The sequence below is a fragment of the Dama dama genome, chromosome 1 (genome assembly GCF_033118175.1).
Source record: "Dama dama isolate Ldn47 chromosome 1, ASM3311817v1, whole genome shotgun sequence".
NCBI lineage: Eukaryota > Metazoa > Chordata > Mammalia > Artiodactyla > Cervidae > Dama > Dama dama.
Window position 1 is genome coordinate 51,459,093 of NC_083681.1, and position 25,683 is coordinate 51,484,775.

Sequence of the window (25,683 nt, forward strand, 5' to 3'; positions counted from 1 at the left end):
GAGGGGGGCAGTTTTCCTAGAGAGCTTTGTGTGTGGGGGTGTTCATACACGTGCAGTCTGTGTGTGTGTGTGGAAGTTCAGGAAGAGGTGTGCAGGCACTGTGTGTGTGCGCGCTGTGTGTGCCTGTGCCACTGTGTCTCCAGGGTGATAAATACAGCAGTAGGAGCTATAACCAGGGCAGAGAAAATGAGGAAATTTCCACAGGCTGAAAGAGGCGTGGGAGAGGGGAACATCCTAGGGTTGAACCAGCTTGGACTGACCGGGAAACCCTGTCCCTGACAGCTCTTCCCTGGCCAATCTCTAGCTGGATTCAAGCAGTCTGGGTGCACACACACACACACCCTAAGTGCGCACAGGGCAATATGATGGAAGAGCAATCCAGAAGAGCTTCCTGAAGGTGGCATACTGGAGGAGAGGTTGGGAGGTTCATGCCAGCTATACTTATGAGTACGAGATACAGACTCTCCTCAGATCACAGACTGGGTCAGTTAGATCAGAGTGAAGGGAAACTGGTTGGGGAAGACCCCAACACCAGAGGCCAGGGGGACAGGTCCCGGAGTGCCCATGGTGCACTAGGCTCCAATCAGAACAGATGGCTCACTGCGGGGTCACACCACCTTGCCTGTGGCGCACGCCACTCCCTCTCCCAGAAATATCTCCCACTCAACTCCACCTGCAGAAACAGCACTTGTTCTTCCAAGCTCACCTCCTCCTCGGAGTCTTTCCTGTTCAGTTTCCCCCAACCAGAAGAGCTCTTCCTTCCCCCACCCCACCTGTTCACCTGCTCCAGCTTTTTGGTGTTCTGTGAAGCCCTGCATGCACAGTAAGTGTTCAAGAAAAGCTTGTGGAATGAAAAGATGCTGGCCCTGGAAAGGACTCTGGGTGCCATGATGTCTCTCCAGATATATCTGGGAGGGGATTATTGAGGGACAGTGCTAGGGACTTCACACTTATTAGCTCATTTAGTCTTCCCCTTAGTGGGTGCTATTAATATCTCCAAAGTACAGAAGAGAACACCGAGGACCCCAGACCTTGGGAACTCAGCCAAAACTAGCATGTAGACGGGAGTGTTGGCATCTGCCCAGCTGGCATCCACACCCTGCTTTTATCATTATTTATCTGGCTGTGCCAGGTCTTAGTTGTGGCATGTGGGATCTAGTTCCCTGATCAGGGATCGAACCCAGGCCCCCTGTATTGAGAGTGCGAGGTCTTAGCCACTGGACTACCAGGGAAGTCCTACATCCATGCTTTTCAAAACCACCAGTTGTGGGTAGGGGGCTTGGGAGCCACAAGAGCATGGGGCCAGGAAAGAAGGCCTCAGCTCTAGACCTTCCTTCTAATCCCTGGGCTCAGAGGGAAGCGAGGAGGAGGCAGAGCCCACCTTCCCCTCCCCCACCCCATTAATTTCTTGTGGAGCCCAGGGGTCTCCCGAGGCCTGGAGGCCCTTGACAGCCGGATGGCTGCTGAACACTTTGCAGGGTGGGTAGGCTGAGCAGGAAGGAGGTAGAAGAGAGACAGACACCCCACCTCCCAGCCCAGCCTCCTCTCCATCCACAATGCCTTCACCTTGGAGATCTGACACCCGGAAGAATGCCACAGCCTTCTCTCCCAGGGCTCCCCATGGTTTCCTGCCATTAGGCCCAGATTTGGGTAGACCCCAAAGGCCTGTCCCCACCCCCAATAAATACTTTGACCCCTCCCCCATCCCAACTTGCACCCCCTCCTTACTATGTGTACCTGGCAAGGCTTCCGGTCTTCAGTGGCAACTTAAGGGCACCTCCTCCTCCAGGAAGCCTCCTCCCTCTCCAAGAGCTGCTGCCCACACCTCGGCAGGTCTGGCTCCAGGTTCCTTATATTCATCCCCCTCAATCCAACTTCAACTAATATGTGAACAAACCATCCAAGGTCCCAAGGGGCCCCATTTCTAGAAATCTTTGTGACGAAGACCAGCAGAGCCTCCTGCCCTAATCCACCCAACACTGCCATCTTTCATTAAGTTGAGGCCCTGAAGGCTCCTATTGGGGTGTCATCCCTGATCCCCAGGAAAAGCACTTTAAGCTATCATTAACTCTACACAGTTCAGATCCCCTTCCCCATGGGGCCACTTAGGAGACAGCAGAATCAGAATCAGGAGTGGAGGAAGGAGAACCTCCCAAAGTGGGGCGATAGAAATGAAGCGCAACCCCGATTCAGGAGAGCTGTGTGACCTTGCACAAGTCGCTTCCCTTCTGTGGGCCTTTCTTCCTCTGCCAGGAGATAGCACCTACATAGGCACTGACCCACAAAGGCCTTTTCTCCCTCCTTCGGACTCCAAAAGCCTGGGAGTCCAAAGCACTTCCTCTGTTGTGCTGCCTTCCAGAGCATCACCAGCCCTATGGTCGAAGGCAGGGCCAGTTCCACCGGACACTCCAACAAAGGACGGCCACAAGGGGGCCTTCCAGAACCTGTTCTGGGACCAGCAGTGTTGAGTTGTCCATGGCTGCCCTCTGGTGGCCCAGTGCAGTCACTGCAGCCTGTCCGTCCGTGGGTTGAGGTTAATAAATGACACTTGGCAGTCTAGCAGGGGAGTGCCTCCAGTCTCACCCACCCTTTCTCTGGGCCACAGGGCTAGCCGGTCATTCCAAGGTCAGACCAGGGAAGAATTCCAGCCCCCAAGCACTTGGAAAAGGGTCTTAGCTGCAGGTAGGATGGCCAGCTTGGCCTGGAGCAGCCCACCTAGGGCAGGACAAAAGTTGCCAGAGAACCTATTCCAGTCTGGCATCCACTTTCCCTTCCCAAGAGACAGGAACAAGAAGCCTGGAGTCCAGGTCCCCAAGACCCCCATCCATACCCAGGCCTCCCCACTGAACCGGATCAGAAGTCATGTGATCAACCCACTCCCACCCACTTTGTCCAGCCTCAGTGGCTTAGGCTGGGAGGTCAGCCTGTCTGCCCGCTGGTCCCTGGAGAGAGGCTGGTAATGAGGCTTTAGGCAGAGGCAGGAATGTGGTGTCTGGCACCTTCCCAGGGAGTCCCAAATTTGTCTCTGCCCCCACTTGCCAGGGCCTTGTCTTCTTGGAGGAAATGGCCAGGCAGTGCCCAGTGAGGGCAGTTTCCTGGTCCAAGGCAGGGTACCTCTGGAGGGGTATGCACAGAAGCCCAGGGTAACCTGAGGCCCTTCTTCCTAATATAGCTCTGGTGCCTCTGTGACCTTGTGTCTCTAGAGGGGCTGACAAGCTACCCTGAGTCACTCATGTGCCACACACCCAGCCCCTGGCTCGGAATCAGATGGCAGCAGGGAGAGCCCAGCCGGGGTCTGTCCTGGCCAGAGTCAGGACCCGCAATTCCCACCCTGGCTGCACAGGAGTACAATGAGGATGGCCCGGGGCCCGGCCGGGGCTCTGCCTGGGGCAGGCGGGGAGTATCTGAACAGGGGAGGGCCTGGAGGGAGCAGGGCCAGGTCCCCAGCTTCAGAGCACAAAGCATTCACCTCTGGACCTCCTGGCCCCTCTTACCCTGGGACACCGGAAACCCCCAACCGATTACAGACCTCAGCACCAGGGGATAAAATATACAGATATATTTATATTATCAAAAGGTCCCCAAAGTGGGGAAGGGGCACGGGGCAGCCTGGGCCCTCCCAGTAAGCCCAGAACAGAAGGGGGGCTGAAGTCCCCCGAGTCCAGTTCTCGGCCCTGTACACATTTACCCAGAGCTCCCTCCCCACCCCAGCTGAGTGTTCCTTCAGAGCATCCGCTTTCGGCTGTTCTGGAGTTTGTGGCCAAAGGGTGGGCTCCCTTCCAGCGGGGGCCTCGGGGCCTAGAGCCTCTGAAAGGACGGCAGCCTGCCAGGGTTCCTGACAGACGCCCATCTTTCCAACCCCTCCAAACTCAGAGTGGGTGACCCTGCAGGGGAGCAGGCCAGGAGGGCTGAGCACCTGGACAGAGCAGGTAAGGAATTCCTCCTCAGGCAGACCCTGCTGCCTGCCCCCCATGTCCTGGCCAGGGAACCCCAGGCTGCAGTCAGGATGAGGGGCGTGTGGATGCGGCTTCCTCAGGCGCCCCCTGCTGGCTCACGCCAGGCACGCAGGGCATGAGGGCATCTGCCCAGGAAAGGCTTCACGGTGGTGACGGCGTGGCAGAGTTCCAACAGGGCTCAGACGTTTCGGAGAAGCTGTGGAAAGGCAGAGAAGCCCAGATTCCATGAGCACACTTGTGAAGACTCACAGGGAGTAGGGGGCCAGGGGCCAGCAATAGAGGGGGCTCCCGTGAACCAGCTGAACCCAAGGGGCCTGTGGGGGCTCCCACTGAGGGCGGACAGACCGGGCCAGAGGGCACTAGAGAGGAGGAACAAAGGTAAGTCAGGGAGAAGGTGGGCGCCGGCCAGGTCCCCAGACACCTGCACACAGGGATGGAGAGCCACTCACAGAGAGGGGGTCCGCAGAAAAGGCGGCCACACTCCGGCGCATCTCGTTCTCGCTGCCTCGCAGGGGGATCAGCGAAATGCTGCCCAGCCGGACCTCAGGCGCCGCCCGGGACACACGTGAGGGTTCCGAGGGCCACACCAGGCCGTCGTGCTGGGCGGCGGGGGAGAGGAGGGGCGCTGGGCCTGGGCTCGGCTTCCGCTGGGCCCAGACACTCAGCTCTGGATCCACCCACCCTTCCCAGAAATGCCTGGGCTATGACCTGAGGTAAAACCCTCAGCTTTGATCTGAGCCGATATGAGAAGCAGCTGTTAGGAGACCATGACTGTATCCCCGGCAAAGCCCAGCCAATTATGTTACTCAACAACTCTCATTTCCAGGTCCACAAACAAACCGCTCCAAGAACGCAGCGCCAAGAAAACAGTTCTACAGGAACAAGTCCGCTTCCTTTCACCAGAAACCCAGAAAACTACAGAATCCACTCTGATCCCCTTTAGACGCTGACTACCAGGAAGCTCAGGGCTACAAGAGCTCAACCCAAGGCCCTGGTACAGTCTTGTCTCCCTTTCCCCCAAACGATTCTGAGTTCTCATTTAAAAAACCTGTTTGGGACTAACACATATATATGGAATTTAGAAAGATGGTAACGATAACCCTATATGCAAAACAGAAAAAGAGACACAGAAGTACAGAACAGACTTTTGAACTCTGTGGGAGAAGGTGAGGGTGGGATGTTTCGAAAGAACAGCATGTATATTATCTATGGTGAAACAGATCACCAGCCCAGGTGGGATGCATGAGACAAGTGCTCGGGCCTGGTGCACTGGGAAGACCCAGAGGAATCGGGTGGAGAGGGAGGTAGGAGGGGGGATCGGGATGGGGAATACGTGTAAATCTATGGCTGATTCACATCAATGTATGACAAAACCCACTGGAAAAAAATAAATAAATAAAGGAGAAATTGAAAAAAAAAAACCTGTTTGGGGACTTCCCTGGTGGTCCAGTGGACTCTGCACTCCCAATGTAGGGTTTGATCCCTGGTCAGGGAACTAAGATCCCACATGCCGTGAGGCAAAAACAAAAACACACCTGTTTTAAGTCCAGCCCACCCCTCTAGCCCTTTTCTGGCTTCAAGTCCTCTCCAACCCGCTCCCACCTAGCCCCCTGGAGTAGCCACCTCACAGGACCCCTCACCTCCAGTCTCAGCCCTCGGTCCATCCTTCCCTACAAGACGCACCCAGAATGAACCCTCTCAGATGCAACCCTGCCCACCACTCTTGCTTAAAAAGTCCCCCTTAGAACTGCCGACTGACAAGTTCAGCTTCCTTGGCGTGGCCTTCAAGACTGAGATTTTACTCCCAGCTCCCTTTTCAGTACCAAGGTCTAACACTCCTAGGCTTCTACCTTTATGCCCTCTCAGACAGTCCTGCCACGCCTGTGAGCCCACTGTTTCCTTGGCCTAGAATCCCCCCTGCCCCTTCCTGTGCTTGGGGCCCACGCTCTGATCCCCAAAGGTTCCACTTCCATGGTAGCCTCTCCCTGCGGCCTTCCCCACTCTGCCACCACCTTCATGAGCAGCGTCCCTGGCTTCCCTCTGTCACCCAAGCGCTCGGCTCTAACAGGCCCCTTCTGGATCTGTTTTCCTTTCCATGTGGGGAGTGAGTGCCCGAGGGTAGGGGCCTCCACCCTCTGTCTCTAGCATGCCTGGCTCCAGGCTGGACCACAGTAGGTGCCAGGAAGGGTTTATAAGAGAACGAACATACAAATGCCTTAAAAGCAATTCAAAATCCTGAAGCAATTGGTGGCTTGAACAGTGAAGCAGCACACACACACACATGCTCTGTAACGGAGGCGTTCTGGGACCCCACCCCATGCCCTGCACCCCATGCCTGGTACCTGCACGAAAAGGAAGGTGGCGAACCACTCCCGGAGCTCCATCTGTGTCTCACAGCACAGGTACCTGCAGGGTGGGGCACAAATCTGGACACCATCAGGGCCGGGCCGGCTGGGCAGGAACACCCTACCCTGCTCCCCTGCCCAGGGTCTTGGGGCGGCGCCCAGACCTGGACAGTGAGGGGACCCAGTCCAGGGGAGCGCGCTACCACCCCTCGGCCTGGGGCCCGTGCTCACCACTGCTGCTTCTCGTGTTTCTCCGTCTCGTGTATCACCGTGAAGCCCCAGCTGCAGAGAAGGAGCAGGTGCGGTCACTCGACAACCCGGAGAGGCCTCACAGCCCAGCAACCCGGACCAGGGCTGGGGGCAGAGTTCAGGGCCTTCGGCAGGCACAGCACATCCCAGCCTCTGTCTCCTCCCCTCACGGGTCCCTCCCGCCAGCCTCCCAGCGACTTGGCTCCCTACCCCCAAGCCCTATCCCCCAGAGACAAGCAGGCACAGTCAGGGGCTAAGAGGAGAATGCCAGAAACCCAAGTCGAGTGACTGCAACTAATAACAATGGGAGTGGCTGTGCATCGCGTTTCAACTTTTAAAACATACAACCATCTCAACTGTATTTCCATTTAAAAAACAGAAGAAACACAATCACCTTCTGGAACAGGCGTGCCATTATTTTTCCCTTTCTACAGATGTGGGAAGTGAGGCGCACAGAGGTCCCAGAGTTACTCAGTGACTAACTGGATTTCGTCCAGGCCAATGGTTCTTAGACATGAGCCAGCATCAGAGTTCCCAAGATGGCTTGTGACAGCCCAGACTGCTGCCCCCAACCCGAGAATCCAAAATTCAGCGCGGCTGGGGCGGTTCCTGAGAATTTGGGTTTCTGACATGTTTCCAGGTGATGCTGATGCTGCCGGTCTGGGAGACCACACCTTCAGAACTACTGAACCAACTCCTGTCAAGTACACAGCCCCCAGCCGTGTCTCCCTTGTCCGTTCTGAGCCCCACAGACCCACTTCCCCAGCTCACCAGGTGGGTGGCCGGAGTTTCTTCTTCACTCCCAAGTAGACCTTGAGACTCCTGACAGGCCACTCCTTCTCAGGCCGGTGACTCTGGGAGGGGGAGGGCAGAGGGGGCAGGCACTTCAGCCAGTCGGGGTGGGCACTGGGGCAGGTCTCCCAACTGGGTGCCTCCCTCCCCCTTCTCCCAGCCCCTCTATATCCCAGCACAGGGGCCCTCCTCTGGGAAGCCTTCCTGACAAAGCCCTCCCTGATCACAATCCAGCCCAACAGAGCCCCCAGGCCTCTCTCCCTGCAGCAGCATCAGACAGTCAACCCTCAGTCCCCGGGGCAGCTGGATGTCCACAGCAGTGACTCCCAGTCCCTCCCTGCTGCCCTGCAGATGAGAACTGACTCGCAGCATCAGCTGATCCAGCTCGACTGCGGAGGGACACATCTGCACGCTGCACATCACCCTCTGGCACTGAATTAAACGAGCTTGTATGAGCTGAGCACCTTGGACGGCTGCTTGTGTCCGTCTGTCTCAGGTCGTTTATTCCTCACCCCTCCCTGCCCTGCGGAGGCTCCAGGGTTGACTGTGTGAACAGAAGGCTCGTGGGGTGAGCAGTTACTGATTCTTTGATTCCACAAACTGAAGGCTAATGACTCAAGCTGAAGCAGAATAGCTGTTTGGTAGACCACAGGAAGAACTTCCCAATGGTCTAGGTAAGGAAGCAGCAGACCAATGTACTGGGGAGGGGCACCAGATCACTAACATGCTCACCTCTGGTCCCCGCCTCTGCATATGGGTCTGGGCTTGGAAGGAGCAGGCTGGCTCAGAGGCAGGGGAGTGGGAGCAATGACCTCCAGGGAAGAAGTTAGTTAGAGGTCAAGCTGATGAGCCTTCCTCCTGCTCTGGGAGCCACTTGCTCGAAGCCCTGCCCCCACCAGGCAACCCTGGTACCAGCAGGGACACCAGGGTGGATGGCAGGGGAAGGGGGACTCACTTACAACCGAAACTGGGGGTCAAATTTGGGCCATTTCTACTCTGTTCCCCACCATTGCTCCCAGCCACCCCCAGGCACAGCTCCTCAGCAGGAACAAAAAGAGGGGACCTAGGGGACGGGCGGGGAGATGGAGAGTTTTGGGAATTAGTGGACTTCCTTGTGAGGTCTCAGTAGGATGAGCTGACTAGGGATAGTGGAGACTTCGGCGCGATCACATGGGTGTGGTTTAGGAGGGGCTTATTAGGAACCTTCACCCTGCTTTCACCCCCCAGTCCCCCTAATGACCAAGCCTCTGGTGGGGGAGCCCTATATTTCCTGCATATAGCAGGACAATGGTGCCCAAGAGAGCCAGGAACAAGCTGGGCTGCAGGCAGGGAGGAAACTGAACTGGGTGGAGGGAAGGGAAATCAGGCTGTGGATATGAGAGGACAAGGTGTGGGAAGAACAGAAGAGAAGATGCCTATGTGCAAGCAGGGAAGACACAAGGCTGAGAGCACTTGAGCCTCAAGAAATCAGACTGAGGCTGGAAGAAACTAGGCAACAGGAATGGAAAGACTGAGACAGAGGTCCTAAAAGAACTAAGGCTGAAGGCATGGAAAACATCTGGCTCTGAGCATGTTAGGATAAAGGACGTGGGGGAAACTGGGCTGCAGGTACAGAAGGAAACAGGCTTGGGAATGAAAAGCAGGCAGCAGGCTAGGAAAAGTCAGGCTGTGGATGTCAAGGGAAGAGAGCTAAAAGCAAGGAGTAAAGTGAACCAAGAGTGGGCAGAGCAGGGAGAAGAGAAAACTGGGAATGAAAGCATTCAAGCCAGGCTGTGGCTCTGTGAGAATCAGAAAAACCACCCTCAAGCCTCAGGTGCTGGTGCGCGTGGTGTACACGTGGCAGGTGTGACACAAGCGTGGCCAAGACAGGGAGGTTGAGTGGGCTTTGGGGGGCAAGGGGCGCATCAGTCAATGTTATCTTCTGATCAAGCAGGTCATCTTTCCAGCATTTCCAAGGTATAAGGTCAGTGACAGGGAACGAAGCTCAAAGACCTCTGCTAGAACCTAGATCTTTCTAGAATGTGCCTTTCCAGGTGCCTCAGGGTCTTTAACAATGGGAGACCCCAGGATGGCTTGGGTCTTCACCTATCCTGAACTGCCAGGGGCTGTTCCAAATTCAAGTCTTCTGTCCTGTTGCCCCACACACTAGCAAATACCAGGATTACAAACAGCTCACTGGCTCCTATGAGACTGGTGCTGGCTGCCCCGGGAGAGCACCACCAAGGCCTACACTGACCAGCCCTTGCTGCAGAGGCCTTCTCCCCTATATTCCAGGGAGTAAAAGCTGGAGCTCTGAGGCTTACAAATCTGGATTCGAAACCCAGTCGACCGCCTAGAGACGGCCTTGGACAAGGCACTTGAAGCCTGCTTTCTGCCTGTGAAGTGGGGACAATACCCCTCCCCACACGGCAGCAGGGAGATTACATGTCCCAGTACGGGAAAGGCCGGACACAAAGCCTGGTTCCATAAACATTAGATCTACTTCCTCTTTCTAGTTCTCCTGCCTTCTCTCCTCCACATCAAGGGATCAGCAGACGCTGATGATATTTCAGGTGCCTCAGCCATCCTCCCTTCTCTCTGTCCACACACAAACAGTCCCTAGAGGGAGGGAGCCAGCAAAAAGGTATTCCAGAACCAAGGGGGACTGACTAGAGGGGTAAGGCCCAGAAGTAAGGATGTGATGACGATGACACAGGGAGGCAAAGAAGAAGAGGCATTCCCCACAAGGGTCAGCAAGAGCCCAGGCTGCATTAATAGAGATATAGTGTGCAAAGAGAGGGAGGTGAGAGCCCTGCTCTATCTGCTCTGCTCCCTCCATGGCAGCCAGGCCTCTTCAGATGTCCTCAGGAGACACAAGAAGCAAGAAGGGCAGGAGACACTGGTAGGAGCTCAGGCTGGACCCCTGGGCTTAGAAACATGTTTCTGCTGACTGTCTCCACAGAGCACCCGGACTCTGTGGTACCCAAGGCACAGCTGGGATCCACAGGGGTATTATGGGAGGCAGGTCTCAGCTGAACCTGAGTCCGGGCTTTCTCCCAGACAGGCGTATCATTCTAGAGACAGGGCAGCCCCCAGGGAGGAGAGGTTGAGTTTCCCTCTCTCAGGGTGTGTAAACAAAGCCTGGCAACCAGCTACCAGTGGGGAATATACCACAAGCTTCTGTAGTCCTGCTCTCATGTTTTAGGATAAGGAAAGTAACAATGATGTTCTAATAGCACTGGAACTCTCTCCAGGGTTGGAGAGAGGGTGGTTCTGACAGGCCTCCACTAACTGGCTCCACAGCTGAGTCCTTTGGAGAATTCGAAAGCACTGATGGGGAACCCTGGCGAAGGACTCTGGGAGAGAGCTGGTGATGAGAAGGGCAGGAGCCTAGGCCACAGCCCCTGGGTAGAGACCAAGAAACCATGCCTGGAGATGGCCAGGAGCTCTGGCTGTGACCCTGTGCTCCCACCAGGCTCATTTGACCCCCAGGCGGTGTAAGGCAGCTGGCAGTTGACCCAGAGCTACTCACGGTCTCAGGGGCCCCGCTCCATGGCCTCTGGCTCTGTTTGATAGAGGATCAGGGTTACGGACGAAGGAGGCCCAGGGCTAGGACGGTGTGTGTAGTGGTGCGTGGCGGGATGTGGCTCGTATGTGCAAAAGATGAGGGGGAGGCGCTGGGACGGAGATGGTGTCTGGTCAGGGAGGACACCTGACCTGTGGACAGCGTGGGCAGAGTGGGCCAGGAGTGGGTGTGGCTATGAAGCAACAAGGCATGTGTGGGCCACAGCTTGGGGCTGTCACCACACAGCATCTTCTTGTGGGTGACATGACCAGGCATGGGGGGACAGCACATGCCTGATGTAACGGCATTCCGATACCAGGGCCTGGGAGGGCCCCAGGGCAAAGGCAGAGCCACAGCGGGAGGGTCTCTGAGAGTCCACAGCTCCCCGCAACCAGTGCTGTGCCATATCAAGACCCCAGGATGGGGATGCTCCCGCCATCAGGCCCAGGGGGGACACTGGAACCTGGGTGACTGAGCATGCGTGGGTGCAGGTGCCCACTGCCAGGGCAGGACCCGGCAGGATCACATACCCGGACCTCCTTATAGAGCCGCAGGCAGCTGCTGTTGAGGATGAAGTAGCGATCGTGGAAGCCGCCTGTGGGCAGGCCCAGGCCCAGGAGGCTGCGGTCCTCTCGGAACTTCATCATGCCATGCTTGGTCTCGCCCACGTGGCTGGCTGGGGGAGGAGTGGAGTGGGCATGGGCTGTGCCCACCGTGGACACAGACGCCCGGGGCGGGGTCCCCCAGTGAAGGAAACCACCCTGTCCTGCCCCAGCCTCTGAAGAGGCCTGCCCCCTTGGTACTCGCTGCCCGAGCCTCTCCTGCCTGGCTCCACCATATCCTGCTCCGGGTCTAGATGGAGGGACCCCCCAACCAGGCTTCCCAGCCCTGCAGGCACCGCCCACCCAGGGACACCACCTACCTAGGTACAGCAGCATGGCCTCCATGGACTGGTGCTTCTTCACCACCAGGTAGCTATCTGTGCCCAGCCCGTGTAAGATGGGAAGCACCTTCTCCGCAAAGTGCAGGGGGCGCTCTGGGGAGACGACACTTGGTCACTGGGGCCACAAAGGCCGGACAGCACTGAGGGCTGGCCCATGGACACACATCACCTACGTGGCGAACGGTGCCGTCCACTGCCTCTGCCTCCTAGTACCACATTGCTCCCCTGACCACCCCTGACACATCTGGGCAGGACCAAACCTGCTCCAACCTACCATGTTCAAAACCAAGCTGGTGATCTTTCCTGTGTGTCCTCATCAGGGCAAAGAGCACTGCCCACCAGGCTACTCAAGCCGGAAATAAACACTCCTCCCTCTCAGTCTGCAATGTGTCGAATCTCTCTGCTTCTTTCCAGCTCCTTGCAGCCACCCTGGCGCATGATACCATCTTCCTGGACGAATGCTGTGGCCTCTGAAGCAGTCCCTGCCATGGGCTCTCATCCCCTCTCTCTGTGTCCCTCTACCCAGTAGTAAGGAGGAATCTTTTCCAGCTCCCAACCACTAATTCTTCAATGGCCTTGCATTGTTGTCAGGCCACAAGGGTGGCCTCTGCCTCCGTCTTCAGCCCCACCCCGTGCCACACACCTCACTGCCCTTATCTCAAGTTCCTTGAGAGGACAGTGGCCCTGGCCACCACTGGGCCTTTGTCCATGCTCTCCCCACTGCCTGGAAGTACGTTCCTCTCTTCTTCACCAAGTAACTCCTACTCTTCCTTAACCTCCTAGTCCAGGGACTCCAAAGCCAGAGACCTTGTTAAAAGCTCTGGTGGCATTATGGCCCTTTTTTTCACAGAAGTGAACACAGCTGTAGTTGTGTGTTTATGGATGTGATCACAGGATCAGTATCTCTATTCCATACTAGAGTAACCCCTGTCAGGGAAGGGACTATGTGCCCGACTCTCCTGCTGAGTGCCTGGCACTAAAAAACAACAGTAAAACAAATGAACAGATACGCCCTCAACCTCCACTGCCACTGAGATCATCCTTCACCCTAAAATGCCTTTATCACCCCCTTCACCACCATGGCCCCTTAACAACACCATCACCAGCACCGCACCCCATTTCTCCAGCATGCTTATCACCACACTACCTGCTTCACCACCCATGCTGTCACTCACAATCCCATTATCAAATTCAGCATCTCCACCCTTGCAAGCAACACCAATCTCATTAACACTCGAGAAAGTGCCATAGCTGACACATCTACTCCTTCACAGTCCCGCCCATCAGCCATGTTACAGCTGCCACCTGAACCCTCACCAGCACACTTCACCACCATCACTGAGGTCACAACTTGATAGCAACATCCATCACCTAAAACCCCCCGTGCCACCAGTATCACCAAACTGTGGGGTAGGGAATGACAGACTGGGGCTGCCCCATTTCCTGCACCAGTCCTGGTGGTCACGCACCTGCCTCCTCCCTCTCGTTGACCTCAAAGCAGGTCCAATAGTCCTTCTCCCTGATGCCCACATTCCTGCGATCCAGGATCTCCAAGGTAAGCTCCTCCGCGGTCATGGATGCTGGGATCTGCGGGGACCCAGGAGGAGGAGATCAGCCTACCCAACCCCGAGCCCCCACTCTGTCACAACTTTGCTGTGTGGTTCTAAGCCCACCCCTCTCAGGGTCCTTTGGAGTACTGGGATGCAGGAGGCTGTCTCTGAGTGGTCCTGATGGGTGAGGAGAAGGGAAAGAGACAGGCCCTGGCACTGGCCAGATACAGGTCCCAAACCGGGGCTCCCCTGGGGGTGGAAGCCATGCTCCCTGGTTATCAGAGCCTGTGCCTGGTCCAGCCTGACTCTCCTAGCCCCTGGCCTCTCGGTCCCTGGTCCCCACCTTGACATGTTGCTCCGCCTCTGCCTTCTTCTCCTCTAGGTACACGGTACAGATGAAGTCACCGGCGTGCTGTGGGGAGACAGGGCTCAGCGGGAGGCCTGGGGAGTGGGTGCAGGTGCCTGGCCTGAGCCCCCCACCCCAGGCCCTGCCCTCCACCTGGGTCCCGCTAGCAGTGCCAGCCACACGCATCTTCACGATGGCAGTGACCTCCTCCCGCTGCTTCCTCAGCTCCTCCTCATCCACCTGCAAAGGGGGAAGGGACAGGGACAGATGGTCACTGCCACCTGTGAGGGTGAATGCTTCCTGCCGCTGCCCACCGGCTGGGGAACGCACGCTAAACACCACCACATAGTGGTTGATGAGGTCTTCCACCACACGGCCAGCCTTGTAGTCCTGCCCATCTGTCTGGAAGAGCGTGGGCCCAAACACAATAGCCAGGTTGTGCGTGTTCATCTGGTTCGTGTCTGAGAAGCACTGGACACTGGACACAGAAGGATGGAAGCCTTGAATGAGGGGTCTAACCCAGGACTTCCCTACCTGACCTTCCTAATTCCTGCCAGGTCCATGAATATCTCCTGGAGTGAAGCCAGGGTAGGTCCCAGTCAGAGAGGACCACTAGTTAAGAGGAAGAGGAGACAGTCTCTCTGACCAAGTCTTGGGTCCCAGGGAGAAGCAAGGCTGGGAAACTCAAGAGATGTGGCTGCTAGCTGAAACCTCCTCTACTCTCCCACGCTGAAGGAAGCAAGCTGGGAGCCAAAGTGTCCAAAACCAGGGCACATCATAAGGCAACACTCAGTTCCCAGACCCACCTGGTTCCCAGGGGAGAAGAGTCAGCCAGGTTGGGAGTAGAAGAGTCTTTTCCACCCCAGCCCCCCAGGAGTGCTGCTCCTCACCAGTACAAGTGGCTGATAAGAGCCTTCACTGTGGCCCGGTTGACTGGGGGCAGACGTGCCAGAAGCTCTCGGTACCTGGACACCTTCTCCTCCTCATCCTCAATCTCTGGGTGGGGGGAGATGGATCAGGTCAGGAATCCCCTCTCTCCCCCCCCCCCCAGTAACCACCTTCCCTGTCCCTCTGCTCTGCCTCTCATCCTAGGTGATAGCACTCCCTACCCCCTCTAAGTCAAATAAGGCCAGTTGGAGAACTCCAAGGGACCCCTGCTCTGCATAGAGTGACAATGGGAATGAGAGGCAAGGATGAAGGGGCACTAGAGTCCACCGCTGGGGCATGCTTAGCCCCAAGTGCATGATGGGGAGGGCAGGGAAAACTGAGATCAGAGTGTACAAGTCAGCAGCACTGGCCTGGGTCTCAGACTGGGCATGTGCTGCAGGGCCCACCTGAGGCCTCCAGCCAGGCTAGGCGCTGGACTCGAGTGAAGAGCCCATCGGGCAGATCTCGCAGGAAGCGCTTGAGTGCAGAGGAGACGTCGTCCACGTGCTGCTCGCCCTCCTTGAGGCGCACGGAGCGAGCGTCCAACCGTAAGCTCTCCAGCAGCCGTAGTGTCTTTGAAGTCTGACCACACTTGCGGTAGATACCCTCCGAGGTCAGGCCTGAAGAAGGGTGGGGCTGAGCTGGGGGCGTGGCCAAAACATGAGGGGCTACGGGCATTGGCCAAGGGGCGGGCCTCGAGGCTTTCAGGGAGATCCCAGGAAGGAGAGCCTCAGCCTTTGGAAGGAGGTGAAGGTCTCTCTGGGAGGGGCGGGGCGGGGCGGGGCCTGTGTCACGGAGGCGAAGCTCACCGCACTGCGTGATGTAGTCCACACAGCGGTACACAATCACGGGGATATCGGAATCTCCTAGCTGCTGCTCTGACAGCGTGTCCCCCGAGCTGGCCGCTGCTTTCTGGATGGCCCCGAGCCAGCCCATGAAGTCCAGCCGCCGCTCCCCCTGGATGTACAGCGTCCTGGGCCAGGGAGTCAGTCACTTGGGGGACCCACCACCTGTCCCACCCCTCCCAGGCCTGTCAGACTGCCCAGGCTTCTCAGAGCCCCTCTGGGAAGCCAAGGCTCACCTCCGCCGTTCCACCAGCACCAGCACCTGGTTCTCATTGTCCCCCTGGACGGCTGTGGAGAGGCCAGTTGAGGTGAGGCCCAGGCCTCGTTCATGGTCCTTAACCTGCTCCCTCCCGAAGCTCTCTGGGTCCACACACCCCTGGGACCTACCCACCAATCCATGGGGTGGCTGAGATGCACCCCAAGGACAGGAAAGGACATGAGCAGGCAGGCTGCTCCTTCTGGCTGGGTTAGGGTAGAGTTCAGACTTAAGGAGAGGGGCTGGGGCCTGAGAGCCCAGGAGAGGGTGCCCTGGAGGTTGGGGCCCATGTCCAGGCATACGCACAAAGCTCCTGTAGTTTCCGAAGTTGCAGCGGCTCCTCACAGGGCCCCTCTGGGAAGACAGCGTAGAGCTCAGAGCCGGTGAGAGCAAACCAGCCCTCCTGGGCCCGCTGTAGGCTCAGGCCAGCTTTGTAGGGAAGGCGTCCAAGCCTCTCAAAGTCCCGAGCCAGCAGATCCTCAGCCAGGGGAGGCACGAACGCCTGATGGGGAGGCCAGGGACAGGGGAGATGGCCAGGAAGACTGCATCAGCCAACAGCACTGCCCACCTGGGATACCCCAGCTGTTTGGCTTGTGGGCATGTACCCATTTTCCACACAGTGCAGTGAACTAACATGGGTATCATGCCCCATTTCATACCATTCAGATATGCCCTCCTCTGGAATGCCTTCCCAGACACCATTAGGGATGTCCTTTCTCTGGGGCACCAAGGCATTCTTGTCCTCTGTTGTAGTACGAATTACAGTTTCTGCTGTTTGGACCCCATCTGTCTCCTTTACCAGCCTGGGAGCCACTTAGGAGCTGGGACCATGACCGGTTCATCCAGGTCCCCAAGCTCTGAGGACTGACCCTCAGGAGGCGCCCAGATAACTGAGCAATGAACCAGAGAATGAGAGTCACAGGCCCTCAAAACACAGGGACCCTAGAGGGTACCTGATTCCAGTCCCCAGGGCAGAGCTTTCCTCTGCAGCCTCTCTGCCTCTTTCCTAGGACAAGGCGCTCGTTCCCCCAGAGGCAGCACTGTCCATCCTAGGATGGCTCTGACTTTCATTATTAAATATATACTGAGCATCTAGGGAGTGCAAGGCCCATGGCCCTGCTTCCACAGAGTTGAGCCAGGTCTCCTGACTGCCCCCTGCCCCCAGAGGGCTGCAAATTACATCTGGCCCTGGGTCCTGTGTCTTCTGCCTTCCATCCAGCCCTGATCCATAAAGCGGGAAAACCGGGGGTCCTACCCAGCATCCCGACAGACTCCCCCGACAGCAGCCTGCTAACCCAGGCCCACCTTGGCAATGCACTTGACCCACTCACGAGCCAGCTCTGCGCTATCCAGCCCAAACAGGTATAGCCGCTCTCCTTCTGTGTACACTTCAAAGGTATGCTCAAAACTGTTGATACACAAGCCAGGATTCAGGCCCATTCTGCCAAACACTGGCCCACCTCCACCCACTGCCCCTGAGACTACCCTTCCCTGGTCCCATAAGAGGTTAAGGCCTCAGGAGACCTGGTTTAGCCCTTGCACAGCACCAGCTTGCTGTGTGACCCCAGGGAGAGTCCACCCATCTCTGGGCCTGTTTCCCAATCTCCCCAATGGAGGGTTAGACCTTACATCAATATAACAGTCTGTGATTCTGCCCGGGGGTGCTCACCCGTGGGTGTCAGGAGTGGGCACTGCCAGACACACAATCTCGCTGGCCCGGATCTCCCCGTTGGGGGTCACTGCCCGCTCATTCTCATAGTAGCTCAGGACCCCGTCGCTAAGCACACACCACCGTCGGCTGAACTCTGGGGAGAAGACAGGCAGGGGAACCGTGAGGGAGCCCTCCACCCTCATCTGAACATTACCACTACATCCTCCCTGGGCCCCAACTCCCATCTGACTCATGTCCTCTTCACTCTAATTCCCAAGCTTCCCCCAAATCCATCTTCCTCCCTGTAGCCCCAGCAAGCCAGCCCCACCCACCTCTCCAGCCGCCTCTCTGACCACTCTGGATACACATCCCACACTCCCTGCTTTTGCTCACCCTATTCCCTTTACCCACACCCTCCCACCCTTCAAGGCCAGCCCAAATGCCCAGGAAGACTTCCATAAAGTTACCCCGTGCCCCACCCTCCTCTGCCAGCAGGACCTACTGCCCTGTACTCTGCTTCCTCCTATAATGGATCTAAGGAGACTGACAAGATCCCGTAAAGGAAGAGAAGTGGGAGTCTGAACCAGGAAAGTAGGAGAAAATGCAGACTGTCAAGGTCACGTAGGCTCGTATAATTCATAGCACTGAGCATCACATAGGTTCAGAGCTTCCTGGCATCCATGGCAATAAGAGAATGAGTCAGGCAGTTACATAAATGATATTGCCAAGCAGAGGGAAGTAGACTAGGGGCAGTGCCCCAGGGGCAGTGAGATGGTGAGCTGCAGAGAGTTCCCAAGAAAACTGTTTGGGAGTTGGAGAGCTTCATCTGGGGGTGCTGAGGGATGCAGTGAGTAATGGCCTCAACAGTGCTCACACAGCTCTCATCCTGTCTATGAGAACATGACATTTGCCTTCTGAGGGCGGTGTGCCCCAGAGGCTGCCTCCCAGGCTGAGCTTCCTCCAGAACTCTCACCCTGCATTCCTCATCCTGTGGCCCTGCAGCACACAGGCCCACAGAGAACCATAAACAGACTCAGAAATAGCAAATTAAGGTCAGGTAAGTAGTGTGAAAAGAGGGCTTGCTATTTTTGATTAAGTGGTTGGGAATCAAGTCTTCAAGGAGTGACACTGAAAGAGACCTGGTTTTTAAGTAAGGGACTAACCATGCAGATATTTAGGGAAATGCACTTTGGGCAGAGGGAACCACAAGTACAAAGGGTCTGGTGAGTATGTACGTTTAGGAAACAGCAAGAAGACCAGTAAAGCTGGAGAGAAGTCAGCGAGGTAATGGGGTGGGGCAGCCAATGTTCGTGTCCTTGCGGGACTTGGTAATAAGGACTGTGGATTGTACTCAGAGATGGGAGCAGATGGAAGGCTGAGGAGAGAGATGACAGAGCTTTAAGCTTAGTCTTCAAACTTCCCAACATCCAACTACTCCAAATACCAGCTGCCCCAGCACAGGGCCCACACCTAGTAGGCGCTCAATAAAGGGCTTCTTTGAGCTCAAGGGAACTCTGGCAGTGGCTCACTCTGCAGTGCCATGCTCCACTCTCACCCGATCAGCCCATTTGTTAAGCACTCACTGTATACCCAAGACCACACCCAGGACACCCTGCAGGGTGACTAGACGAGAGTGCACTTGGCGCCCTCAGGGGGTGCCCCAGCCTGGCCAGCTCTGGCTTCTCTGACCCTGCCACCATGCCAGAATGCCATGGCCAGGGCGGGGTCCTGGCACCCACCTTCCCGGGCCCGGCGGTCCTGCAGCAGCTTCCCTGCAGAAGCAGTCTTGTAGACGAAGCTGCTGTGGCTCACAGTTGGCAGGATAACTGAGTAGTGCTTTTCCAGAGGCCTCACTGAATCCAGCCGAGGTACCTCTTTGGGGAAGGGAGGGAAAGAGTGGCTGGTCACAATCCAAGGGAGTCCCCCCCTTACCCCCACCTGGACTGGGTATTTAAGCTGGCACTCAGTCACCCGCCCCTGCTCCCCAGCACTGTTCCCTGACTAGCACCCTTGGGCTCCTACTGCCACATTCCGGATCTTGCCTAAACCTTTCTCCACCTTTCCCACTTTGTGTAAATTCCGTCCCACTCACAAGGCCTGGCTCCAGTACCTCTCCTTCCAGGGAGCTTCCCTGACTCTCCAGCCCAGCTCTTCCTGTTGGAAGCACAGGCCCAGCAAACTAGAATGAGGGGGGCCTGGAGCAAACTCTCTAGCAATCCCCAGAGGGAGCTTGTCTCAGACAATGCAAAGCCTAAGGAAGCAGCCTGGCTCCAGCCCTGCTCCCAGCGGTCCCAAAGCCCAAGCCAGCTGGGTGGTCTCCTGTGCCTTCCCAGACACCTGGGCTCCCTCCAGCCCAGCGCGCCCCACCCACCCACGGCCCTGAGCCCAGAGTCCTGGCCGCCGGGCTCCACCCTTGGTCCTGCAATGTAGCCCCAGAGGCTAGTACTGGACCATGACCAGCAACTTCACCCCCACCACCCCCTTCTCAGCTACCCTGAGAGTGGGAGCCAAATGGGACCCAACCCAACTGCAACAGAGCCCCACCCAGAGAGCGGCAGACAGGGCTGCCCGGGTGAGTCCCTCCGCACACAGGAAATGCAGCACACCCCCCCCCACCACATACACAGCAACACAGACACGCTCTGCACACACGCACGCGCGCACACACACAAACCCCGAGGCCCTTGACACCCCCAGGTGCAAGGAAGCAGAGCCACAGCAGCTCAGAGACACACAGACCCAGGCTCATGGACACTGCCTGGAGGTCCCACACTGTGGCCCAGGGAGGGACCCACAAACACACAGAGAGATGCAGACACAGAGACACCAAGGGACACGTGTATGAAGGGGAAGCCAGAGGCACAAATGCCCAAAAGTCATGTAAACGTCACACACACAGTGTCACACCAGGGCCCCTGGCAAAGCTGCAACGAGAGCTCAAGTGGTATATGAACCAGACCTCACAGGGCGATACCCCTCCACTGGCACCCAACAACCAGCATCCATCCTCTCCCAAGGGCCTGATCCTGGCAGCAGGGAGGTGCCATCCCTTGAGGGGAACAGTCCCCCTCACCTGTGGTCCGGTTGTTCCGAAGGAATTCCATCTGCAGCGTCTGTCCCGCCTGCTCGGCAAGAGCCAGGGGCGTGGGGGCCTCGGGGTCCCCTGAGAAGCAGTTGACCCCAGCCCCACAGCCCAGGAGCGCCTGGGTCTCAGCCAGGTCTGAGGTGGTGACTGCGGCACACAGGGCCTGGAAGGAGGGGAGTGGGGAGGCTCAGGCCGAGCCGGAGCCAGTGGGTCAGTGACCCATGCAGGGGCGAGAGGGAGGAAGAGGAGGGAGGCACCCAGGTCAAGGGCCCACCCTCAGAGTGAAAGAGAAACAAGGGAGGAAGACAGACAAGAGGAGAAAAAGAAAGGCCAAAGGGAGTGAGCGGGGAGGGGCATCCCCTTAAGGGTCCTAGCCATCCAGGCCTCACCCTGCTGACAGCCCCCTGGGACCGTCAGCCACCAGGCCTGTTCTCTAGAGGATCTCAAGCTCCCTCTGCCTTGAGGAAGGGCAGAGGAGGGTGCTTTGTAGCTCATTCCTCCCACATTTGAATTCCTCACCGCCTGCCCATCCCTCCCAACCAATGGGAGTTGCCGCCCCTCCTGGCTGGCGGCTAGACTGGGCTGGGCTGGGGGCTGGACGCCTGGGTTCCTGGGAGGTGGAGGCCTGGCTCCCACTGGGCTTCTAGCTGGACTGAGCCTGACTGGGTGGGGCTACTTAGGGGAAGGGCTGAAGGTTGACCAGAGGTCACCAGTGGCACCACCCCCTGCTTCAGAGGCAGTTACCTCCCACTCAGGCCAAGCCAGACCAGGGACAGGGCTTGGCTCCCGGTCTGCCGAGGCTTGGGGGCCCATGAGGGGCCTCATCTTGCGTGGGGTGTGGATGGGGGGGCGGGTCGAAGCAGCCAGCTGTTTTTCATGAGCCTGACAGGAAATAGCATCCCCATCAAGTTCACTCCTTTTGGCAGGATTCAGAAGGAGCAGGATGGGGTGCGGAGACAGAGGAATTGGTGGGGAGGGAGGCAGACAGATGCTGGGGACGTGGCCTTGGCCCAAGGGTCAGGCCTGGCTCCTCCTTACTTTGTCCCAACTGTCTCTGTGGCTTAGGCAGTGTCCTTCTGCCGTCTGGGTGTCAGTTTCCCTACAGGACTGCTCCTCACTGTGAGCTAGTGGGAAAGCTTGGCTGAGACAGAGTGAGGAATGATGGGGCCATGACTAACGGGGGTGGTTTCAGGGGGCCTCACAGGCCCAGTGCCCTGACCTTGTCCAGCTCCTCCTGGTTGCCAAAGAGTGGGTGGTAGCGGCGGTACTTGCCCTCACGGTATTTGGCTTCTAGGTGGCACCGCCGAGCACTGGGGCTGCTGTTGGGCTGCAGGGCCTCGCTGGGGGGCACGTTGGCTGCCCAGAAGTGGTTCCCGGCAGCATTGCCCAGCTGTAAGAAGAGCTGTGGGTGCAGGAAAGAGGTCAGAAGGGCAGCCTACAGCTGGGGCCCATGCCCAGCAAAGCCTTGGTTTTGAGGTTGTTAAGTGAGAGGCTGGAAGAGCCAGGCCATCCGCCCACTCTCCCATCAGGGAAGCTGAGGGGACAGCCTGGCCCGCTGGTGGCCCTGCGTGCTCCCTCACTAACGCTGGGCCTGAGCCCAGTCCCCCAGCTCAGTTACCGGACCAGAAGCACACAGTCTAACAGTCTGGGCCCAGGTTGGGTGCCTGGTGAGGTGCCTTGCTATCTCCCCACCTAGTCCCACATCTGGAACTCTGCATTCCTAAGACTATCACAGCTGGCGGGGGCCTAGCCTGTCAGCCAACTGGGTGGACAGGGATTATAGAAACATCTCCTGTCCCTGACATTCCTCTCCGGGCTCAGAGGAAGAGGGGTGAGGGGAGACTTTCGCAGGGCTCTGGCACTCAGGGTACTAGGGTATGCATTCTTTCACTGTGCTGATCACTTGTGGCACAGCTATTTCCTGGGCCCCCCAGTTTGCCTGCTTGCCAGGTGCTGCGTGGGGTGCTGGAGTCAGAGCAGAGAACAAAGCAGAAACACTCCCAGCCGCCAGTGACTCACACTGTGACCCCAGGAAAGTCATTTTCTCTCCCTGTGCCTCAATATCCTCTGTAAACTGGGGTTCTAACCCTAAGTCATAGGGGATATGACACCTAAACTGCTCTGGAGTCTGCAGCTTGGCTGGGGCAGTAAGAAAGGTGGTGTGTGTCAGGCCCTGGTCCAGCCTCCTGTTGCAGGTCTTCCCCTGTGACTATCACACATATCAGTACCTGGCAACCCCAAGCACACAGGCACAAATGTACATGCGTGAGTATCCCCCAAAAGGACACACTCAGACCCACTGGCACATGTGAGTCGAGATAAAATGAAGTAAATATTTTAGCCTTTGCAGGATAGTCTCTGTGACATCATTTTCTTCTTCTTCTTTTTTAGCAACCTTTAAAATTGTAAAAACATTCTTAGCTCACCAGCCAGTTTGCTAACTTTGCCAAAAATCAATTTGCTCCAAACCCCAACCACTCGTTGATCCTGAAGGTCTCTCTAGCTCCAGGGCATTGGAGCCGGTGAGGTAGGGGAAAAGGGGTGGGAGACCCAGGCAGCAGCCAAGGCGGACAGACCCGAAACACAGCTGGCTCCCCACCTCGATAAGTGTTTCCGTCCACACCTTCCTGTCCATTTTCAGGCTCCGCACCTTGGAGACACCAGCACCCAGGCCACGGTGCTCCCCTGCAGACAGAAGGCCAGAGACATGGTCATCGGGGGGCCCTCTCCTTTACAGGAGCAGCCACCTCCCCCCACCACACCCCAGGGCCCATGGGGGCCGTCAGGGAGAGGCCTTGGGCAGGACCTCAGGGCTAGGCCTGCGGTTCCCACACAGTTCCATCCTCCTGTGGATGAAAACACTAGGTCCTGCCTCTGCTTGCAAAACCCTGCCTGACCTAGCCTACTTCTGCTCCTCTGATGTGACCAGGGTGCAGGTTTCCAACAGGCCTGGGCTCAAATCCAGACTCACTTGCCAGGGGACCCTGAAGAAGCCCTTTCCCCTTTCTGTGCCTCAGAGTCCCCATGGTATGTGAGAAGTTGAATCCCTGCCATACAGGTTAATCATGGTGGGAAAGGCTTGACACACAGGCGCCGCTTCATCAACGATGCTCTCTGACACTGCCTTCGCTCCAGCCCCTCCAGCCAGACAGACCACCTGACTTCTGGACACCCCAGCCCTGTCTTGCTCTGGCCTGGCACCCTGCCTGCTACACACCTGCACAACGCTTGCAGATGACGACACAGAGGTTGATGGAGGCCCAGTCAGGCTGGGCAGCCCCGCAGTCAGCACAGAACCTGTTGGGGGCTGTGGCCCAGATGCGCTCGGCCACCTCCGAGGTGGACAGGGCCTCAGCGATGGCTCCCTGCATGGCCTCCAGCCACTGCTCCTTCTCCAGCTCCGATTCAGCTGAGAAGCTGGGGACACAGGAGTGGGGTGGGGGACTGGTTGGGAAAGGGCTCAGCGAGATTGGGGGCAGCCTGAGGGGGCACAGCACGAAGTGGGGGTAACAATGCATTGAGACCTGATAGTCAGAAGACGGGGGTGCCCAGGGCCCCTGGGGAGGATGGGCATGGACAGCAACAAGGACACCCCAACCTCGGCCTCACCCAAGGAGTAGAAAATGATGCTGGGAAGAAATGGTGCCTAAGACTTGACAGATGAGAAGGGTGGTGAGGTGAAGAGGTGGAAAGGTGTTCAAGACAGAGGGAACAGCACGTGCAAAGGGACATGAAGGTACACAGGGCATTCCAGGGCCCACAGACAGAGTGGGTGTACTGGCAGAAAAGAAGCTGAAAGACAGAGAGGGCAAACCTGTGCCATGCAGAGGAGTTCAAAGTGCACCCAGAGGACAACAGAGAAGCAGCAGGTTTCAGGGGGTAGAGAGATCTTTTCCCTCTGGCTTCTTCCCTACTGCCACCAAGTCTCACGTGTGCACTCAAGATTCAGCTCACCCGTAACCCACTGCCATGGCCAAGACAGGTACTGCTGCTGGAGATGGAATAGATGTCAACATGTCATCATGAGAGGTGTGAAGATCACCCTCATCCATTAAGTCCTAGTGTACTGAATCTGCGAAATGCCAAGGCTTTAGCCAAGTGCTAAGCCCATCTCACCTGTGTGCTTATATCTGACTGTGTGAGCCCTTGTGTGTCAGGCTGGTGGAGGCCCTTGGTGCTGAACACCAAATCAACCGAATTAAAGTTCATGACAACAAGGAACTAGGGAAATGGGCAAGGCTCTGTAAAACTGACAGGGAAGGAAAACTCCAGAGGAAGTATCCACTAGTCACGAAGGAGGATGGCAAAGAATCTCTGGCCACAGATGTCAACCAAAGATGACTACGAATATAAGAAATGAACAAATGCGAACTTGGCTTTCAAAAAAGAAAAAGAACCCTCTGGTGGTCACAGATAGACAGCCAAAGGGTGAGGAAGCAGGAGCCAGGTCAGAGGGCCCACAGGCCTAGGGCCTGCAGGAGAGGGGCCAGACGGAGGTGAAACGTGACGGAGGGAAGAGAGAGGTAGTGACAGGTCTGCCCAGTGGTGAGCAGGAGAGGCGGGGTCCCCGTGGGTGGAGATGGGGGCCAGGGAGGAGCAGTGAGTTGAGGAGGGACTAAGCGGGGAATGTCCACAGAACTATTAGACATGCAGGTCTAGAGCTCAGGAGAAAGAGCCACCGGAGGAAGAGCAGATCTGACTAAGGGCAAAAAAGATGACGATGGAGGGATGGTGATGCTGTGACAGATAATGGCTTTACAGAGACGGCCGTGATCCTGCTCACAGAGAAGGAAACTGAGACACAGAATGGTCACATGATTTGCCCAGGTCACACAGTGACCCACTGATGGGCCCAGATGTTACACTGATTGTGTCCCCCTGAAGTTTGGAGGTTGAAACCTCAAACCCCAGTGTGACTGCATCTAGAAACAGGGCCACTAAGGGAGGTAATTAAGGCTAAACAATGTTGTAAGAGCAGGGCTCTGACCCGACAAGACTGGTTTCTTTATAAAGAAAGGAAGGAACACCAGACATCCCTCTCTCCATGTGCACAGAGGAAAGGCCTATGAGGACCCAGGGAGGAGGAGGAAGCCACCTACAAGCCAGAAGAGCGGCCTCGCCAGAAACTAACCCTGACAGCATCTTGACCTTGGACTTCCAGCCTCCAGAACTATGAGAAAATAAACCTGTTGTT

General features: G+C 57.0%; 1 protein-coding gene across 7 annotated transcripts in view; it reads right to left on the reverse strand.

Moving 5' to 3' along the window:
- Positions 1–3,544: 3,544 nt before the first annotated feature.
- Positions 3,545–25,683, reverse strand: part of ARAP1 (ArfGAP with RhoGAP domain, ankyrin repeat and PH domain 1) — a 61,274-nt gene continuing 39,135 nt past the window's right edge. For 5 of the 7 annotated variants that reach the window (XM_061149520.1, XM_061149519.1, XM_061149538.1 and 2 more), the window contains 24 exons: positions 23,707–23,906; positions 23,089–23,174; positions 21,709–21,891; positions 20,478–20,652; positions 19,144–19,278; positions 17,423–17,558; positions 17,059–17,161; positions 16,060–16,255; positions 15,734–15,785; positions 15,462–15,625; positions 15,060–15,272; positions 14,616–14,721; positions 14,056–14,203; positions 13,879–13,965; positions 13,723–13,791; positions 13,299–13,416; positions 11,809–11,922; positions 11,417–11,562; positions 10,854–10,886; positions 7,322–7,404; positions 6,533–6,583; positions 6,299–6,362; positions 4,406–4,555; positions 3,545–4,152 (listed from right to left, as the gene is read on the reverse strand). In XM_061149520.1, coding sequence (XP_061005503.1) covers positions 4,135–4,152; positions 4,406–4,555; positions 6,299–6,362; positions 6,533–6,583; positions 7,322–7,404; positions 10,854–10,886; positions 11,417–11,562; positions 11,809–11,922; positions 13,299–13,416; positions 13,723–13,791; positions 13,879–13,965; positions 14,056–14,203; positions 14,616–14,721; positions 15,060–15,272; positions 15,462–15,625; positions 15,734–15,785; positions 16,060–16,255; positions 17,059–17,161; positions 17,423–17,558; positions 19,144–19,278; positions 20,478–20,652; positions 21,709–21,891; positions 23,089–23,174; positions 23,707–23,906 — 2,830 coding nt within the window. In that variant the 3' untranslated portion in view covers positions 3,545–4,134. The remainder of the gene's footprint in view (positions 4,153–4,405; positions 4,556–6,298; positions 6,363–6,532; positions 6,584–7,321; positions 7,405–10,853; positions 10,887–11,416; positions 11,563–11,808; positions 11,923–13,298; positions 13,417–13,722; positions 13,792–13,878; positions 13,966–14,055; positions 14,204–14,615; positions 14,722–15,059; positions 15,273–15,461; positions 15,626–15,733; positions 15,786–16,059; positions 16,256–17,058; positions 17,162–17,422; positions 17,559–19,143; positions 19,279–20,477; positions 20,653–21,708; positions 21,892–23,088; positions 23,175–23,706; positions 23,907–25,683) is intronic. The other 2 variants (XM_061149531.1, XM_061149546.1) reach the window with 1 other exon arrangement.